Source organism: Camelus ferus, chromosome 22, assembly GCF_009834535.1.
Source record: "Camelus ferus isolate YT-003-E chromosome 22, BCGSAC_Cfer_1.0, whole genome shotgun sequence".
NCBI lineage: Eukaryota > Metazoa > Chordata > Mammalia > Artiodactyla > Camelidae > Camelus > Camelus ferus.
The window spans coordinates 1,087,021-1,107,508 of record NC_045717.1 but is presented as its reverse complement, the minus strand read 5'-3'; the positions used below and the strand labels follow the sequence as shown (position 1 = coordinate 1,107,508).

Sequence of the window (20,488 nt, the reverse complement as noted above, 5' to 3'; positions counted from 1 at the left end):
TTCCTGTTCCTTTGCATACCTGGTAATTTTTAATTGGCTGCCCGATACTGTGAATTTTACCTTATTGAGTGATACTAGCCTCAATTCTGTGTGAACCTGGGGATTGTTGTTTCTACTTCTTTCAGGTGTTTTTTCCGTCTGCTCAGGCAATTTCTCATATGCATATGCTGATCAGTACTCAGTTGACAACCTCAGGGGGACCTCCAAATCTCCAGAGCTCTCTGTTCATCTCTCTGCTATTCTGCCTTTGGAAATTCTAGTCATCTTGGCTTCTCTGGACCTTTGCCCTGTCTCCTGAACTTGAGAGAGGGGGAGTCACTCTGCTTACCTTGAAATCCCCTCCCTGTGCTTCTGTCCAGGAAGTAAGCTGAGAAAATTGTAGGACCTGCCTTGTTTGTTTCCCATCCTTCAGAAATCACTGGAGTCTGATCTCTGAAATTTGTTGATTTGTTGATTCATGTATATTGCCTGATGTTTATATGTTTATATATGTTTATAGTTGTTCAGGTAGGATAGTAAATTTGGTCCCCATTACTTCATTTGGGTTAGAAGTCTTAAGATTGCTTTTTCAGCCAATAGAAAATCAGTTCTTAAAGACTGGTATATTTTCATTGCATCTCTTTGTTTCATTCTCTCTCAGGCTATAATCTTGTACCATTAAAAAGATTATGGGGAAAATTCTTAGATGGATTTAGAAACGATTGGCATCTTATCAAGAAGTGCCAAAATACAGATTTAATACTGCATTGAAAGAAGTTATTCTGTCCCTGGTTACTGCTGTTGACTCCTGAATCCCATGTCTATTGCTGTTTGTTTATGTATAGTTGTGACTTAATACCTGATACGTTTTTGGGCAAGAATTTTTACTTTTAATTATACAGTACATGTTTGTTTAGTTACATGGTTATTGATGAAATTATCAGTTGGGTTCTTTGGTCTTAAAACTTTGCTAAGCTTAGAATATCTCATTTACCTTTTATCGGTAGGCAGAATTCTTATTTTTCTGGACTATAGATTTGAACAGCCTCTGGGACACTAGATTTGATTTGGGGGGGGCATATGTCCAAATCATTCATATTGAAATATTGGATTTATCATTGCTGTAAATTATTCATACTTTTTCTTGTCATAGCTGAGGACACTTTAAAGGATAGTCTTTTGTGCTCTTAAAAATAGCAGTACAATCTAAATATTGAAGTATTGCCTTAAATGGTTTTTCTTTAGTCTGCCAAGTGGAGACTTAATAACTTAATCATAGCAGTGAATTGTTCTAGAACAGGTAAGCTTTCTCCCGTTGGCCCCTTCTTCACAGTTTTTTGTATAATAAATTATTACTCATCAAAAATCTGAATGTTATTTAATCCAGGGACCAAATTATAGAGAATACTATATAATCCTTGCCCCATTTTTTCTTTTCTTACAGGAAAAGTAAGAAGCTTAAGCTCATCTTTGTGGTCACTAACTCACTTGACAGCTTTGTATCTAAGTGACAATTTCCTGTCCCGCATTCCTTCAGACATTGCCAAGCTTCACAATCTGGTGTATCTGGACCTGTCCCGTAATAAAATCCGGAGTTTACCGGCAGAACTCGGAAACATGGCATCACTCAGGTATGCAGGTTCAGCTTGGTACATGGCGCTACACCCGCTGAAACAGAGTACTGTTATGCTGTTGGGGAAAACACCATTTTGTCAGGAATCAACATTATCAATTTAATGGTATTTGAACAAAAGTAAACATAACTATATCCTTTCTGTAAAGTTTTCTGGGAAAATTGAATGTCAGCTAATAAATAATAAATCCAGTAGCTCTGTTGTCTGAAATGTGTTTTATCGCTGTTTTGTGTAATATACTTTATTTTTGAAGCAAAATTTTTGGGCAGAGTGGGGCAAACAAATAGAAGGCCCTTGTGTTATCCTATATATGCCCTCAGGTGTGACAGACAGCTGAGCTGCTTTCTCCCCACTAAATGCTGGGACACCATACCATCCTTACTATGGGGTCCAGGAAGTCATTGCTAATGAGTGAAACCTTTTTGGCCATGCCCGGGTTTGTACGCATGATAGTGATAAAGCCTGGACTTGAAAGAAGCTAGAATTAGCGATTGAAGATGGAGGACTACGGTGTGTGGACTAGAGGGGGATAGGAGGTGGAGTCACGTGGAGTTCAGGTGGGAAGCCGGACTGTCATCTACAAGCTGTGTAATTCGGGACAGGCTTCTTACAGCCTCGCCGAGTGTTTCTTCGTCTGTAAAGTTGCTATAGTATCTCCTCAGCCAAGGCTGAGATTGGAGATGATGACTAAAAAACTACTAGCAGCCCTGCTTGACACATACTGTGTTAATAAATGGTAATTGCTGTTTCTCTCATTACCTCTGTCTTATAAGATAAATGAGATCTACCCAAGTTGAATAGAAAGCCAGTTTCCATCTGTTATGTTAATTCCAATGAAACACCTTGCCTCATTTCATACTACCTGTCTTTTTTTCTTTGATTCCACTGGCTTTTCTGCTGCCATCTATCATTTGCTACATGGTTAAAGGGAGTAAGGATTTTGTGAGAGTTTCTCTGCCTCTATTGCTCCCGGTCCAGCCTTTGACATTTTTTTAGGCTTAATTATTGAGTATATACCGTCAGTCCTCTGGACCAGGTTTACTTAAAGGAACTCCTTTTCCATGTGATATATTTGGAAATAAACAGGAATCAAGTATTTAGAACAAGTTTTTCTTGTTCAGTTTATGGCCTCACCAACCTCTGGTTTACTCGTTAGTAACCAAGGTTCATTTAAATTCCAAGAACCAGGGATTATAGAAACAGTTCTCATTCACATGTAAAAATTGATAAGTAAACCTTATTGTAAGAAAGTGCCAGTATCTTAATATTGGGTCTTTGTTTTTCTTCCTACTGGGTATTCCTTTCATAGTTATATTTTCTGTACAAAACAAATCATTAAAATAATCAGTAGTTACTATAGCCACCACTGTTTCTAAAGTGAAATTTAGTAAATTTGGAGAAAGAGTAATCATAAACTTACTGTATAGCTGTCATAAGCTGTTTTGATTTGGTACTGTATGATCATTTAAATTCCCTTTTTAGCAGTTCACATGTTAGGTGGTTTTATCATTGCCACTTTCTTAAACACATATTGTAGACCTTCATGTGTGCTAAACCAGAGTTGCTCTCAGGGTGGTATGTGGACTGTGCCATTTTCAAACTGTCATCAGCCTGCCTGCAGTGACACACATGAGAGTGATTTTATATCTGTTGAATCTAATACCCTTGAAAGAATTGGGGTTTATAGTTGGTCTTTTTTTTTTTTTCTCAGTCCATTTTTATAGTAATTCATTTTTTTTTCCCTGTGTCTTACAAATGTATTGGTCTGTGGCTGTTTGGGTTTTTTGTTGTGTCTTAGTTTTTTTAAGACCTCATATGGTTTGAGAAGCAATATGCTAGATAGATACTGGAATATAATATTAAATTTGGTCATTCTTAGGAGCTTTCATAATCCTAGAAATTATTGATTTTTGCTGTTAGTTAAAGGTTAATATGTCTTCTGACTTGGAATTTTTACATCAACAGGGAACTCCATTTAAATAACAACCTGTTACGAGTTCTACCTTTTGAGCTGGGAAAACTGTTTCAGTTGCAGACTTTAGGCCTGAAAGGTATGACTTACCATATTTGTGCTTCTTATGATTTGTATGTATGTCTTGGAGTCTAAAGAAGCCACAAGAGGAAGTCTTTTTGACAGGGGATTTGCAGGTTCACTGTTCCACAGAGCTCATCAGTTTGTGAGATACAGCCCAGTGGTTTTTTTCTCTCTTTCACCTATAGGTTGTCTGCTACTAGTCTTTTTATTCTTTTTTGCTCCTAGCCTAGCCTTGCTTTTCTAGCCTTTGTTTCAGTCACCTCTGTGTTCTGGTGATACATTCCTGATGTCATACTATATTTCATCATGCTGTAAATAGCTTTTTTAAAAAATGTTCAAACCTCAAAAAGTGGAGATTCTCACAAAGTGCAGAAAACAAGTGGAAAATTTTGATCCACTTGGACCCGCTAATAAAGACCAGTATTTTAAAGCATTTTTTTAAAACTAAAAAAAATTTAAAAATTTAAAAAAAGGATTTATGAGGACTTAATTAATACATTAGAATTTGGGGGGCGTGATTGACCCAGTAAGAACTACTGGGATATGTTTTTAAACCAGCAAGATTAAAAGTCACATTTTAATAATATGTCAATAACTAAATTTTTCCAGATGTACCCAGCTTGCTCTATAATTGATTACTAAAAAAGTCACATAACGAAGTCTTCAAAAATTATACTTTCATTTCTTGAATATCTTGAATGAGATTTTACTTCTATAAATCCCTTTCATATCATAAAAGTAATGGTATTGTTCACAAAACCAAATGGAAAACAACAAATAATACATTTACCGAGTATATGTAAGACCATGTTCAACAAACATCAAGTTTATATTTATAAATGGTTGTTTGGGAGGTTTTTCTGCCTGTGTGGGCTGCACTGTCTGAGGCCTCTTAAAATGAAGGTCAGGGAAGTGTGAGCTGCAGATTTCTTTTTCTGTTATGTCTCTCCATGGTAAGTCTAGCTAGTTTTTCTTTGCCTGTTTTAAATTTGAAAAACAGAAAAATATAAAATGTAACAAAGTATACGTATATTGACCATCAAAATTAACAGTATTTTGTCACTTTTGTGTCTGTTCTTTAGTGCAAAAGAAATAGACCATTACAGGATGTTAAGGCCCTCTTTGTTCCTCTTCTAGTCTTTTTCTCATCCCAGAGACAGTTACTGTTTATATCCTTCTGGCTCAAGGTTTTGTAATCTTATAGTATATATTTTACAAACCTTAATCTGTATTCATTTCTTTAAGGATTCACAAACTTTACTTGAGGTGTGAGGGTCATTAGTCACAAATTTTCATGCTGAGTTAATATGGGTAAAAGCTTCTGAAAGTAAATGCTGGAGATGGGAGGGCAGTCTTTTTTGGCACCTTCATTTTTCATGATCCCTTGCTTTTCCATCTCAGAAAGATGCTTTACTGTTTGACATTTATGCTTTTACATCTCTTTCTTGAAGCATCGTTTCACAGGTACTTGTTTATCTCAGACACTCTGTTGGACGTTGTTACACATCTCTTTGCAACAGCAGTCTTTTCACTGATTTCACCTCTTTTAGACCAATCCAGAGTTATTTTCCCGAGCTTTGCAGCTTACACTGTAATGCTGTGCTCCCTTCTCACTTGAAAGAGTTACATTGTGCTTGCTCTCTGAAAACTTCTTTCACTGATTTCTCATGGTACCTGTTAATGAAGAGAAAATGTATCACTTAGTTCAGAAGTCTTATCTGTCTGCTACATCATCCATTCATAAGCTACGTATTTCTGCCTCATGAATTAGTTCGTATCATTGTCTTTAAAGTTGATTACATAGGATTAGCCTGCTTCACTTTTTTTTAAACGTTTTTCCATGTTCTTCAAAATTGTTCTGTAATAAAAGATAGGACTGTAACCTTAGATGTCCATTCATTCACTTTTTTATTTTGAGATACTTAAGAGATTCGTGTGACTCTGTAAGAAATAATGTAGAACAAGTCATGTGCCTTTTACCAGTTTCTCCCCAGTGATAACACCTTCACTCCTGGCCACCACTGATGTGTCCTCCATTTCTATAATTTTATTATTTCAAGAACAATCTATAAATGGAATCAGGCTTTTTTCCCTCTCAGGTTGATTTCTTGGAGACTCACCTGGGTTGTTGCGTGTTTGCTCCTTGATGTTGATGAGCAGGGTTCCTTGGTACAGATACATCATGGCTGGTTAACCCTTCAGCTGTCTAAGGACATCTGGGCAGTTTCCAGTGTTTGGCTCTTACAGGTGAAACTGCTGTGAATGTTCTGTATGCAGGTAGTATGTGAATGCCCAGTACAAGTGCCCAGCAGTGCAATTGCTGGGTCATAATGTTAGAAACTGCCAGACTTTTCCAGAGTGGCTATTCTATTTTACATTTTCACCAGTAATAAACGAGTGATCCAGTTTCTTTGCATCCTTATCAACATTTGGTGTTGTCACTGTTTTTGTTTTAGCCTTCCTGATAGGTGTGTAGTGGTATGTCACTGTGGTTTTAATTTGCATTTCCCTGATGGTTAAAGATATTTAGTATCTTTGTGTATGCTTATTTGTCATCTGTATAGCATTGTCTGTGAAATAATCTCTTGTGTCTTTGCCCATGTCCTATCTAATTGGATTGCTTACTTTGTTACTATTGGATTTTGGGTCCTTTATATATTTTAGATACTAGGCTTTTGTCAAATACATGATTTGCACATATTTTCTCCTGATATGTAGCTTGTCTTTCCATCCACCTAACAGAGTGAAAGGATTCTAATACCCAATTCCAGTACGTGTATGTGGTGGAGGGTGGTGAGGGTTGGTTTCCCCCAACAGCAACAATTCTAGGACACTAGCTGGATGTCCTACAGTTCAGCTCAGTTCTGACACTGCTCAGAGATAGCATCAGATTCTACAGGTAAAAGGCTCTGTCCTGCAAGACTCCCCTCCCCACACCTTTCCCTTCCACCTTCAGGTGCCAGTCATGAGTCTAGGTTGTCACTTGTCTTTCTGACCAAACAGCTACAGATTGGAGGTTCCCGCGACCTTCTCCTTGGGTTTGTGAATTTGCTCAAATGGCTCACAGAACTCAGGCAACCCGTGTACTCTCTAGATTACCGGTTCACTGTAAGGGGGATAACTCAGGAATAGCCCGATGGAAGAGATGCCTAGGCCAGGGTGTGGGGAAAGGACGCAGCTTCCATGTCCTCTTCCAGGTACATCATTTTCCTCAAATCTCCACATGTTCACCAACCCAGAGGCTCTCTGAACCCTGTCCTTTTAGGTTTTTATGGAGGCTTCATTCCGTAGGCATGATTGATCAGATCATTGGCTGTTGGTGATTGCTTTACCCTCCAGCCTATCCCCTCAGGGAGGTGGGACTGAAAGTTCCAGCCCTCTGATCATGTAGTTGATTTTCTTGGCAACCAGCCCCGTCCTTCAGTGGAGTCTGGAAGTTACCTCATTAACAAAACGAGGATCTTTATCACTCTCATCACTTAGGAAATTTCCAAGGTTTGAGGAGTTGTGTGCCAGAAACAATGGACAAAGACCAAATACATATTGCTTGTTATAAGTCACATATCACATAAGATTTTTTTTGTAGCAAAAGTTTTAAACTTTGATGATATCCAGTTTGTCAGTTTTTCTTTTTATGGATCCTGCTTTTGGTGTCAAGCCTGAGAACTCTGAATAGCTCTAAATACCAAAGATTTTCTCCAGTGTTTTGTCTGAGAAGTTTTATGGTTTTATGTTTTACATTTAAGTCTGATCTGTTTTGAGTTAAAAGAAGTGAGGATTAGTTCCCGGTTCGTTTTTTTGCCCGTAGATGTCCAGTTGCTTGAGCACCGTTTGTTGAAAAGGCTGTCCTCCATTAAATTGCTTTTGCACCTTTTTCATAAGGCAGTTGGACATATCTGTGTGGCTCTATTTCTGGATTCTCTTTTCTTTTTATTGATCTGTGTCTATCCCTCTGCCAATATCACATAGTTTTTGGAACTTGAAACAGGGTAATAAGTCTTAAAATAGGATAGACTGGTTCCTCCACTATAGTCTTCTGTTTCAAAATTGATTTAGCTGTTACAGTTCTTTGGCCTTTCCATATACATTTTGGAATAATCTGTCTTAGTTACAAAAAATATTGCTGGGATTTTGATCAGAATTGTGTTAAATCTGTTTATCAGATTGAGGAGAACTGACATTTTTACTATGTAGTTTTCCAATCCATGAACATGCTATGTCTCTCCATATATTTAGATCTTAGATTTTTTTTTATCCCTGTTGTGTAGTTTTTGGTATGTAAGTCCTGTAAATGTTTCATTAGATTTATATCTGTCTGTTTGTTTGGAGTGATTGTAAATGACAATATATTTTCAACTTTGCTATCCATGTATTCATTCCCAGTATACAGAAATATAATGGCTTTTTATATTGTAGGTTTTTTGACAATTAAATTTTTTTTCTATGTAGAAAATTGGTTACTTGTAAATAGGGACAATTTGATTTCTTTCTTTTCAATATGCATACATTTTCTTTCTTTTTTCTTGCCTTATGACACTGGCTAGAACTTGTTGCACTACCTTGAATAAGAGTTGTGAGAGCAGACATTCCTCCTTTTCCCCAGAAACGTACTTCATTTTAGAGTATGTTAGCAGTAGATATTTTGTAGACACTATCTATTTGAGATTTCCCTCTAGTCTTCTTTTTCTGAGAGTTTTTAATCATGAGTGGGTGTTTAATTTTGTCAAATGTTTGTTCTGCATCAGTTGATGTCATGCGATATGTAGTTTTTCTTCTTTAGCCTGGTAATTAATTTTAAAATATTGAACCAGGCTTGCATTCCTGGAATAAAACCCACTTGATCATGATGTATAATTTAGTTATTGCTGACATCTGTATACTAATATTTTCATAAAGATTTTTGACTCTGTATTGATATATTTGTCTGCAGTTTTGTTTGTTTTATACTCACTTTGCCTGGTTTGGGTATCAAGGTAATATTAGCTTTATGAAATGAATTTGAAAGTGTTCCCTTCAGTTTTTTGGAAGAGATTCTGTAGAATTGAGTTAATTCTTTTTTAAATAGAATTTTTCAGTGCAACAATCTGGGTTGGGGATTTCTTTTCTGTTAGTTTTAAAATTATGAATTCATTTCCTTTACTAGGTCTAATGCTATTTAAATCATCTACTGGGCAAGTTGTAACGGTGTGTGTTTTTCAGGGAAGTGGCCCATTTCGTATATGTTAAATTTATGTATATAGAGCTGTCTGTAGTATTCCCTTACTCTTCTGATTTCTGTAGGATCTGTAGTAATTTCATTGTTGGTATTGGTAGTTTTGTCTTCTCTCTTTTTCATTATCAGTCTTGGTAAATGTCAATTTTATTGCTCTTTTCAAAGAAACAAAAGTATTTTTTTCTCTATTTTTTTGTTTTCAATTTTATTCATTTCTGCTCTTTAATATTTTTATTCTTCTTTTTGCTTTTATTTTGCTCTTTTTCCCTAGGTTTCTAGGGTAGGAGCTGAGATGATTGAATTGAAACTTTTTTCTTCTAATATATTCATTTATTCTCTAATGCATTCATCATTCTCTAAATCTCCCTCTTGGCTCTACTTTAGCTGTATCCAGCAACAGATTTTGAATGTTGTGGTTTTATTTTCACTAACTCAGTACATTTTAAAATTTTCCTTTAGACTTCCTTTTTGACCCATGGATCATTTAGAATTTTCCAAGTATTTGCAGATTTTCCTTATTGTCTTTCAGTTACTGATTTTTAGTATCATTTCATTGTGGTTGAAGAATATATTCTGTATAATATCTTCTTTTAAATTTATAGACATTTGGTTTATTACTCAGGATATGATCTGTCATAGTATGTGTCCCTGGGGCACTGGACAAGAATATGTATTCTGCTGTTATTGGATAGATGGTCTATAAACCTTGATTAAATCCAATATGTTTATCTAGTGTCTATTAGATTGATGATGCTGTGGATTTTGTCTAGTTCTATCAGTTTTTGAGAGAGGGCTGTTGAAGTCTCCAACTATAATTGTGGATTTCTCTGTTGTCCTTTCAGTTCTGTCAGTTTTTACTTAAAGTATTTTGCAGTTTTGTTGTTTGGTGGATATATTTTAGAATTGCTGTGTCTTCTTGGGGATATTGAGCTGTTACTATTAATTACATAATGCCATTTGCAGTCTGGTAATTTTATTTTCTCTGTCGTCTACTTTATCTGATATTTAGCCACTCCTGCTTTCCTTTGATTAATGTTTGCACAACATCTTTCTCGTTCTTTTCCTTTTAGCCTGCTTATATTGTTATATTTGAAGTGAATTTCTTGTGGACAGCATATAGTTGGGTCATGTTTTTAAATCACTCAGCCAATCTCTGTCTTTTAGTTGGTGTATTTAGACCATTTGCACTGTAATTTAGACCATTTACATTGTAATTATTGATTTATTGGGGCTTACATCTACCATTTTATTTTTTGTTTTCTATTCTCCTTGTTTTTTGTTTCTCTGTTTTCTTTTTTCTTGCCTGCCTTTGGGTTACTTGAGCATTTTTTTTACATTTCCATTTTAATTTGTCTGTAGTGTGTTTGAATTATCTATCTGTGTATCTTTTTCAGTGATTGCTCTAGGTATTTCAGTATAGAAACATAACATTACAGTCTTCTGGTGTTATTACTTTACCAGTTTGAATAAAGTATAGAAACCATAACTGTAACTCTTTTTGACTCTTTATTTGCCCCCCTATTTAACTGCCAGACATGACTTAGAAAACTTAAGGGAAGGAAAGCCTATTACAATTGTCCCCCCTCCCTTTTTTAAAACATAGTCTTTTCTTCCTTCCTAATATTCTAAGTTTCTTTCTGTTTTCACTTCCTTTCTATTTAGAGAACTTTCATTAATGATTCTTTTAAGGGAGGTCTGCTGGCAACAGATTGTCTTAGTTCTCTGTCATCTGAAAATGTCTTTGTTTTTCCTTCATTCCTAAAGGATGTTTTCACTGGATATAGGATTCTAGGTTGACAGTTCTTTTCTTACAGCACTTAAAAAATTCTGTGCCACTTCCTTCTGACCTTTGTGATGAGAAGTTTGCTGTTACTCAAACTGTTTTTTCCCCTACAGATAAAGTTGTTTTTCTCTGGCTGCCTTCAAGATTTTTTTCTTTGTCTTTAGTTTTCAAAAGTTTAATTATAATGTTGCTTGGTGTAGATTTCTTTGGGTTTTTTCCAAAAGAGAAAGTTTGGGTTTTATTAGCTTGTTGAATCTATCGGTTTAGGTTTCTTGCCAGACTGGGGGAGTTTTCAACCATTTTTTGAGTACTTTTTCAGCCCTGTGTTTTTGTCCTCTGCTTCCATGACTCTGAGGACATATATGTTAAATCTTTTTGTTGTGGTCCCACAGGTCCCTGAAGATCTGTTCTTCTGTTTTGTTTTGTTTTTTTCTCTTCAGCCTGTTTCCTTTCTGTGGCTTAGATTGGGTAGTTCCTATTGTGCTGTCTTCCAGTTCACCAGTTCTTTTCTCTGACCCTCTATTCTGCTATTGAACTCATCCACTGAGCTTTCTATTTCATTTATTCCATTTTCCAGTTTTAATATTTCCATTTGTTTTTTTTATGTTTTGTTACCAAAACTTTCTTTTTCTTTATTGAATTGTCCTGTTTTTTAATTTTATTTTTCATTTATTTCAGGCATGTTTGTAATTTTTCATTGAAGCGTTTTTATCGTGCTTTCTCTGTTTTGATCAAATGATGCTAATGTTTCTGTCATCTCAGTGTTGAAATCTATTATCTTTTTCATTCATTTTGAAATCTTCCTGGTTCTTGATATGATTAGTGATTTTCACATGAAACTGGACATATTCATATTATGTTGTAAGACTTTAGGTCTTACTTAAACTTCCCCCTGACTTTCTCTGACTGCTGTGGCAGGGAAATGGAGCGCACCATCTCCTAACGGCCAGGGAGGCTGGAGTTAAGATTCCCTTTAGCCTTTGTTGACACTTGAGGATTAACTGGGTGCAGGTAGCAATTTTGGCTCCCTGTGTGCCAAGAGTCACTGCATTGGGGTGACTTCATTACTGCTGGGAGATGGTAAAAGTCTTGACTCTCCTCATCTCCTGTGACACCAGTCCCCAGAAGAGAGGCAGAAGCACCTCACTACTGTGGCTTGAGGTAGAAGTCTAGGATGGAGGAGGAGGAGCTCGTTGCTGCCTAGAGGGGATGTAAGTCCCAGCTCCCTACTTGGTCGTCTCTGGCAATACCTGCTAGGGCTTTGGGGCACCTCCTTACTTCCTCATAAGGGTGGAAGTCTAAGCTCACTGCTTGGTCTTGGCCGGCATGAGTAGAGAGGACATCATTTATGTCTCTATGGTGTTTAGCTGGCGTTAGAGATATTACTGTCTGAAGGTCTTGTTTTGTTAGACTGCCCTTTCCTTGTTCTTGGGCTTCTGTTGGAATTTTTTTCTGGACCCATTGATGTTTCTCTGTTGCTGGCTTCTTGACCTTCATGACTGTGATCTATGAGGCTAAAAAGTAAACCCAGGGAGTTCACCACTATGTTGTTCCTCGAGTCTTGAGGTCTTTGGTCATTCTGCTTTCTCATCACGTTTCAGAGTCTTGTTTCTTTACCCACAATCACCGGGGTTTTAGTTGTATTTAGCAGGATGTTTACTCCATCTTTCCAGAAATGACTTCTCTCATTCAGTTATGTTCCTTAGTTCTGAGGACTCAGTGATACCATGTTTTAATTCCAGAATTGTATTGTACTTGTTAACTTCACCCTAAGTATATTATTCTTCCAGGCAACGAAGAGCAGATTAGTTTTAGATTTAAAGGAATTTCAAAAAGCAAGTAGATATTGGGGGAATACACCATTTGGCTTTGTGCATTTATTAGAGAGTCAAAAATAGATGTTTGGGTTTGAGAATGGTTTTTAATTTTGTAGAAAGATCTTAGAAGGGATGATCACATAGTTAATAAGTAGCCAGCAGTTGCCTCTAAATAATGTTTCGCACTAGAAAGTAGGAAAAAGACAGCATTAGTTAAGGTCTAGTTAGAATGGGACGCTTACCTGATACTGAGAAGTTTTTAGTTGACCTCATTTTCTCAGAATGTCTTTAACAAGAGTCCTAGTAACTTTCCGGTTACAACCATCTTCCTCATAGGATTGTGACTAAATGAAAATTTCAGCATTCTGGTAGCTATAAAGAACTGTGCACATATGGGGGGACGATTCTGTTGTAACTTGCCTCCCTGTAGACATATACTTTGCACTTATAGGAGCACATTTTTACCTTTAAGGTTCTCAGATTTTAAGAGCTGTGGAGTCCTAGGGGTCTTAAAGTCAGCCAGCTCAGCTATTCTTCCATCCGTGTGACCCACCTTTCAGCGGAGGGCCCTCCACTGCCTCACAGGCCCAGGCATTTCGTCTTAAATGGTTCTGAGGTTTACTACCCTTCTGCTTTGAGCTGGCTTTCCTAGTAGATCTTATCCCTTGGTCCTTATTCTGCTATGAGTCTACTCTTTTACAAGAAGAAAGGAAAACACTTTTTTTCTGTGCTATGGTCATTCTTATATCCCATATCTTTTTTTTTTAATCTGGAATGGCTAAGATCTTTCATCATTTTCATTATTTTCTTCAATCTGTTGAATTTATTAGTCTTTCTTAAAATGGAGCTGTGGCCTCCAGAACAGTATGCCGCTTGTATGGCACGGATAGGAACTTTGCTTTTGAAACAGTGTCCGGGACTGTTATTTCTCATATGTACCTGAGAAATCCTTCTTAAGAGGATTTGAGACAGTTACAGATACATGTAAATCATTGCATTTGCTTTTAATTTTTGGCACTTATGAAACAGAGATTGAATTTACAGATGGATTGTGATCCTGGAGTTTTCCCCCTTCCCTAGTGACTGAATCTTAAACCAAGCTTTTCCCGTCTTGTTCCCATATTATGTTTCCCATATTATTCATCAGAATTTTTAAAAATCTAAGTGCTAGACTCCCTTGTCATCAGGATGTTTTCTTATTAACTTTGTTGTATTCTTAAGTTTTGATCCTCTGAGTCATTATATTTGCTGTCACCTTTCCTTTGTCTAAGTCCTTCTTCCCACTCTTCTCCAAACCAGTTTTGCTGGCTTTTGGTCCTTATGAAAGTGTTGACGAGGCAGGCTCAGATGCAGAGCACCACTAGGTATCTTCTAGATTGACATCAGTTCATTAACAGTCATTCTTTGGAGACCTCTATAGAACATGGTGTGAATCGTTTTCACTCTTCACATTAAAAACTGAAAAAATATTTTCTCTAATTTGGTATGTTAATAATACATTGTTATAGGGGATCTGATAATTTGGTATTTTTTTCGGTTTTGAAGTATTTTAGTACTTGTTTTGGTTTCATTTTACCTGTTTTAAATATTTCCAGGAAATCCACTCACCCATGATATATTAAATCTCTATCTGGAACCAGATGGAACAAGAAGGCTACTGAACTATTTGCTTGATAATTTGGCAGGTACTGCAAAAAGAAGTAAGTGGTCATTTGATTAAACTATTTTTTTATAAAGACTTGTAAGAACATTGTTTAATTTTGTGTTTTTTGTTGAACTAGTTTCAACAGACCAGCCACCACCAAGATCTTGGATTATGCTGCAAGAACCAGACAGAACACGGCCAACTGGTTGGTAGCCTAATGTTTTAGATCTTATTTTTGCTTGGTCATTATAAATCTAATAGTATTATTAACATGCTTTAGATGATGGGCAGTGTCACAGTAGAATGCTTTAAGGTTGATTTGATTTTGGAGATAATAATAAAGACTTAATTCTTGTTTACCTGGCCTCTGTACTGTGCTATAGAAAGTATGCTATAAAGCTGTACTTCTCAACCAGAGGTGATTTTATCCCGCAGAGGACATTTGGCAGTGTCTGGAGATATTTTTTGATTGTCAGCAACTGTTGGAAGTGCCCTGGCATCCTGTGGCTAGAGATCAGAGATGCTGCTGAGCATCCTACAGTGTACAGTGCAGCACCCCACAGCAAAGATTTACCTACCCGCAATGTCAGTGGTGCCACCCCTGAGAAAACCTGCTATAAAATATTGATCAAATTCAGTTATAATAAATACACCAAAGTCTTTCTATATTGTAAGTTTCCAGATCCTACTACGTTCTGAATATATTTGATAATACAAAATTTTAAGATAGAACACCTCTTTGAGAGAGAAATTGAACTAATGACCTCTAATTTCCTTTTTAAATTATTTGAAAACAGTTCGGGCACTTTTGTGATATATGTAATAGTATTTGCCCTATAATACCCCTTTCTTTTCATGTGAATTAGTCACAGTTGCTCTGTAGAAGAAAATGAAGGATGCCTATACGAAAACTGCTGTCAGGTCTCCACATCCTCCATTAGCAGCTGGTGAAGTGGGGGAGGGAGCAGAGAAATGAGGAGCCCTGCTCTTAGAGGCTGAAGGGCTCACGATCTTAGTCTTGTAGCTTCGGAGCCGTCTGTGCGTGCCTCTGGCAGGAGCACGTTATCACTTGCATTGTAATTTGTTCACGTGTCTGCCCTTCCTTTACTGTCTGCCTTTATCTGTGCCTTGTCTGGCGCTTAGTAGCTTTTCAGTGAGTATATATTGAATTAATAAAGTCAAACCTAGCATCTAAGTGAAAACTATTGAAATTAATTGTGTTTTTTTTCTGCCACGTGTGTGAATAAGTAAAGCTATCTTTCCTACAGCCTTGTTTTCTGTCATGTGCTATAATGTTCTTTGTGATAAGTATGCGACCCGGCAGCTGTACGGCTACTGTCCGTCGTGGGCGCTGGACTGGGACTACAGGAAGAAGGCCATCATCCAGGAAATCCTGAGCTGCAACGCTGATGTCGTGAGTCTTCAGGTAGGTCAGCTGGAAAGCATTTATTTAAACTGCACAAATGCCCCAACATTGATAAAGCAAGAAACCTGAAGCCCTGGCTGTAGCTGTTCTTAAAATACTGACTTCTTCTGTATTTGGTAAATTCTGAGAGCATTCATTGCCTGCTTTGTATTGCAGCACTGTGGTGCCAAACTAAGCAAATGGGTTAAGCTAGGGTTTAAGCATTTGCTGTGATGGCCAAATGTTCACCTTTTTTCTCCCGATGCCCCTGCTTGCTGTTATGAATTGGGTGACCATGTTACTGACATTGTGGCATTGTCAAGGTATAATTTTGCTTTGCTACCAGCGGTAACTGAATAATGAGAGTGGAAAGAACATTAAACCTGGTGCACAGTAACTAGGTTCTCAGTCCAACTCTCATAATAATTTATGACCTTGAGCAAGTCAGTTTCTTCTTACGGCCTGAAATTGTGATCTGTGGAGTTACTTCTACCTCTCTATTCTTGTTCTACACCAGTTCTAAAATACAAGGAAGTATACATGCATAGAGCTGATGTCTTTCCAGTCTTTACTTCTCAACAACAAAGAATTGACTTTGTCAGCTGGTACTTGTAAAATGATAAGTAGGTGTTCTGATTGATTTCAGATAAGTTACATCAAAAAGATACTATATTCTTCATCCTACAGATCAGTCCTTTGAGATTATTTTAAGCTCTCAAACTGTACAAAATAATGCATAGGACTAATTTTGAAATAACTTTGTTGTTTACAATTTTTCAGGAGGTTGAAACGGAACAGTATTACAGTTTTTTTCTGGTAGAACTGAAAGAACGTGGCTATAATGGGTTCTTTAGTCCTAAATCTAGAGCTAGGACAATGTCAGAACAAGAGAGAAAACACGTCGATGGCTGTGCAATATTCTTCAAGACAGAAAAGTAAGTCATCCTATTTTTCAAAAAGAAACATCTCTATTTGCAGGGAGGGGGTCAAGGGGATGGAAATTAGTTGGCAAATAAGAAAATGAGGCACTATATTATTTCTCAAGAAAACAATACTGTTGACTCATAGGGTTTTGTTTTGATTCATCAGAAATAACATTGTTTCGGAGGACCTGTTGGAAGTGCTGCTATCTCTCCGTGTATCTGCTCTGGTCTAACTCCAGTTGTTGAAGGCCTTGCAGTTGCATTCCCTCCAGGGTCGTAGAGAGATTCTTAAACCCATACTTTGGAAGAGAATTATTTAAAAAGTACAGGATGGAATATTTCAGCATGAAACCTAGATAGAAGATAATTACATTATCTTACGTTGTGAACATTTTTCAAGATGTTATTTGTGTCTGTAACAGACTGAGAGCAGCTTAAGTGGACATGGGCAGCTTGGTGTTGAGGGGAGGATTTTCCATACTGTGATTTACATGCCATCATATCTGTTAAGGAAGATTAGGAAATTTGCACTTCCCACAAAGCTAAGGTGTTGCTATTCCCAACTTTGTTTGTGTCTGTGTGTTTGTTTGTTTTAGATTTACTTTGGTTCAGAAACACACTGTTGAATTTAATCAGCTAGCAATGGCAAATTCAGAAGGATCTGAAGCTATGCTGAACAGAGTCATGACAAAAGATAACATTGGAGTTGCTGTACTGCTGGAACTTCGAAAGGAGTTGATTGAAATATCATGTGAGTGACTTTTCCACTTCCTGTAAAATTGACCTCCAAAATTTAATAGATAACAGAACATTATGTCTTGTCTAATACCTGAAGAAACTCAGAATTTAAATCTTTTCTAAAGCGTAACCATTTTTCTCTACCACAAAGCTTAATATGAGAAAGCATTGCCCAGAAAAGTATTTCAAAACTTAAAAGGCATAAAGCCGAAGAAAAAAATTTTTTTCCCTCTCCAAGAATTTTTCACATGAAAGAAATATTGAAGTACATGTTAGTTAAAATAACTGGTGGAGAAAAGGTCTTCTGTATTTTCTTGGCAACAGGGATATTCTGTATCCTGACTTCTCTTCTTGACCTACTTGTAGTCATTACTTTCAAAGTCTTAAGTCTTGGAGAAATGGACCACTTATTTGAAATTAAAATATATATTTTTATTTAATAATATATTTAAAGTGACCATCATGCCAAGAACTGAAACTTATGACACCCGAGAAACAGTTGGAAATGAGGATATTTAACCTGAAGGATAGAAAAGATGAAAGATGGAACTTAGTGACTGTCCTCAATGTATCTTAAGAAAAAGGGTATAGATTTAATTTTGTGAGGCTCAATTTGGGACATCTGAACTAAGCCCAGATGTTTTAAGGAGATGGAACTATTTAAAAATCAAGCTGTCCCAGATAGAATGGGCTGTCTTTGTTTGGGTAGTTTATCACCCTCTGCTGGAAGTACAAGCCACAGTTTAGCTGTCTGTTTCTCAGGTTTGCTGGAGGGTAGGCTCAGTCATCAGGTGAATTTTAGGGTGCTTTTTATTCCTGAGACTCTGAGACACTACTTGCTTTCAGACCCTGTGAGAATATATGGGCTGACGGACAAGGCTTTTTTGTTTTCTCTTTATCTAATATAGCTGGAAAGCCACATCTTGGAACAGAAAAGCAACTTATTCTCGTGGCTAATGCTCACATGCATTGGGACCCTGAGTACTCCGATGTGAAGCTGGTTCAGACGATGATGTTCCTCTCAGAAGTGAAGAACATTATTGATAAAGCCTCCAGAGGCCTCCAGTCCAGTGTATTGGGAGAATTTGGAACTATTCCTCTGGTGTTGTGTGCAGATCTTAATTCTTTGCCAGACTCTGGTAAAAAAAAAAAAATGCTCTTTTATATAGAATATTTACTCTGACTTAAAGTGTTTTTGTAATGTATTGTTTGTGATAATTCCAAATTTAGTAAATGAAAACTCAGTTTGTAGTGGCAGCCATGAATCAGGTTAAAATTTTCTTTTTTTGTGAAGTAGGAGGCCCATCTTGAAAATGAAGTGATATGAAAAACCTCTGAAGGAAGGATGTTAATTATCTTCAGTAAACATGTAGGTGATGACTTGAAGTAACTCGTTAAAGAACATATAATAGTGTTTCATTGTCCCTAGGTAACATACAGTCCAGACTCTGAAAATGTTATTAAGACATCCACTTTGAGATTCCAGCATGTGGTAATATAATCCAGTTTAAATTTGATCATATATTTAAGGATCTCAAATTTTGGTATGCTTGATTAGAAAAATATGCCTCAGGTGGAAATTTAGGTCTTTTATTTACACAGATCTGGCAGGTGATTTTAACGAAAAAAGAATAAGAATCTAAATTTTTTTTTTTTATGAGAAAGGAGAAGAATACAGAAAGCCTTGTTCTTGAATACTTTTCCATAGATAGGACAGTAAATAAATCATAGTCCTTGTAATATCAAACTGAGTATTTCTTTTTTTGTCTTTTAGCCCCTTGTTTATACCTCACCGTATACACGAGAACACTTTCCCTTGGACTTGCATGCATGAGCATGCACACACACACAGACCGTGCACACACGTGTGGAGTGGGTAGATTCAGTAGCGCGCCGCTGCCCTTAAGATAGATGGAGAGCAGTTAACAAGATAGAAACTGTGTTAAAATTCATTTCAGGGTAAATAAAGATACCCATAATTCTTTAGTCCATCTCATCAAAGCTATCCAGAGATTACTGCTGCTGAAGCAGTTGAGGGTTATTGTCTGGTGGTTTCTCTATATGCTTTTCATTCTCTGTTTAGCAACAAAATATCCGAGGGGCAAGCAGAGACTCTTGTCAAATAACACAGATCTTAAGACCCATTTCCATGTCACAAAACTATATTTTGATAGCAGACACTTTGGGACAGTGTCCAGTTTTGCTAGCTAATTAAATGAAAATTAAATATTTGCGGAGCCAATCTTATACTTAGCATTTTGGGAAAACAGTGTCCAGGGAGGATGAAGTGTCTGTGACTCTTTAGTAGCTGGCAGGACATACACCCCCCTACACCCCCCCACACCGCCCCCCGCAGTGAACCCTGATCTTGGTATTTTTACCAATAAATAATTTAGCATACGCTGAAACCTACATGCTGATATTTTGACTGAGGTGTTAAATTTTTTTTTTTAGGTAGAAACATGAAGTTTTAAAACATAAGAAACTAGTTTAACAAATACTCTACACCAGCCCAGTTGTAAGGATCATTTGAAAAAAAGATAATTGAGAAGACACACATGTTCATGTGGTAACAGTGACGTGTGAAATATTCAATACACTGTGCTTAGAACCATATTCAAATGGATTTATACAACTTCCGTCAATGTGAAAACCAGTAAAACATTTTAGAAAGTGGGAATATGTGTGGTTTAAAACTACTTGCTCAGTTATTTTATGTGTTCACTGTGTTATACTTGACAGTGCAAAAAGTGTGTTCATTTTCTTTACAGGTGTTGTAGAGTATTTGAGCACTGGTGGAGTAGAAACAAACCATAAAGACTTCAAGGAACTGAGATACAATGAAAGTCTTACAAACTTCAGCTGTAATGGGAAAAATGGGACAGCCAACGGAAGGATCACTCACGGTTTCAAGTTAAAGAGTGCCTACGAGAGTGGCCTGATGCCTTACACAAATTACACGTTTGATTTTAAGGTGAGTGTTGAGAGATTAATGACCTTTCAAAACCTTTTTTTTAAAAGAGTCTTGTAACTTATGGTACCTTTAAAACGTTACTGTTCAGAATGGAATTAGGCCATCTCGAATTAGTTGACAGCAATTTTCTTTTGTTACTCTTACGTAGAATTCCCTATTAGAGGCCCATCCCTGCATACCTATCAGAATAATTTGCAGGGTAAGAAATCATGTGAAATAATGATAGTAAATCCTGAGTTAACTCACCTTTTTTGGCCTTTTTTCTAATAGGTTCATTACTGACAGCCAGATGATGTGTTTAATCTGATGTCAGTTGAGAAGAGGGGTCGCATCTCTCCTATTT

At 36.8% G+C, this 20,488-nt stretch overlaps 1 protein-coding gene across 2 annotated transcripts in view; it reads left to right on the top strand.

Moving 5' to 3' along the window:
• CNOT6 (CCR4-NOT transcription complex subunit 6) overlaps nucleotides 1–20,488 on the top strand; it is a 57,899-nt gene that overhangs the window by 33,837 nt on the left and 3,574 nt on the right. The window contains exons 3-11 of one of the 2 annotated variants that reach the window (XM_032464863.1): nucleotides 1,424–1,610; nucleotides 3,579–3,664; nucleotides 14,056–14,145; nucleotides 14,242–14,310; nucleotides 15,374–15,531; nucleotides 16,291–16,445; nucleotides 17,030–17,184; nucleotides 18,080–18,310; nucleotides 19,943–20,145. In XM_032464863.1, the coding sequence (XP_032320754.1) occupies nucleotides 1,424–1,610; nucleotides 3,579–3,664; nucleotides 14,056–14,145; nucleotides 14,242–14,310; nucleotides 15,374–15,531; nucleotides 16,291–16,445; nucleotides 17,030–17,184; nucleotides 18,080–18,310; nucleotides 19,943–20,145 (1,334 nt within the window). Of the gene's footprint in view, nucleotides 1–1,423; nucleotides 1,611–3,578; nucleotides 3,665–14,055; nucleotides 14,161–14,241; nucleotides 14,311–15,373; nucleotides 15,532–16,290; nucleotides 16,446–17,029; nucleotides 17,185–18,079; nucleotides 18,311–19,942; nucleotides 20,146–20,488 lie in introns of both variants that reach the window. The other variant, XM_032464862.1, reaches the window with a different exon arrangement.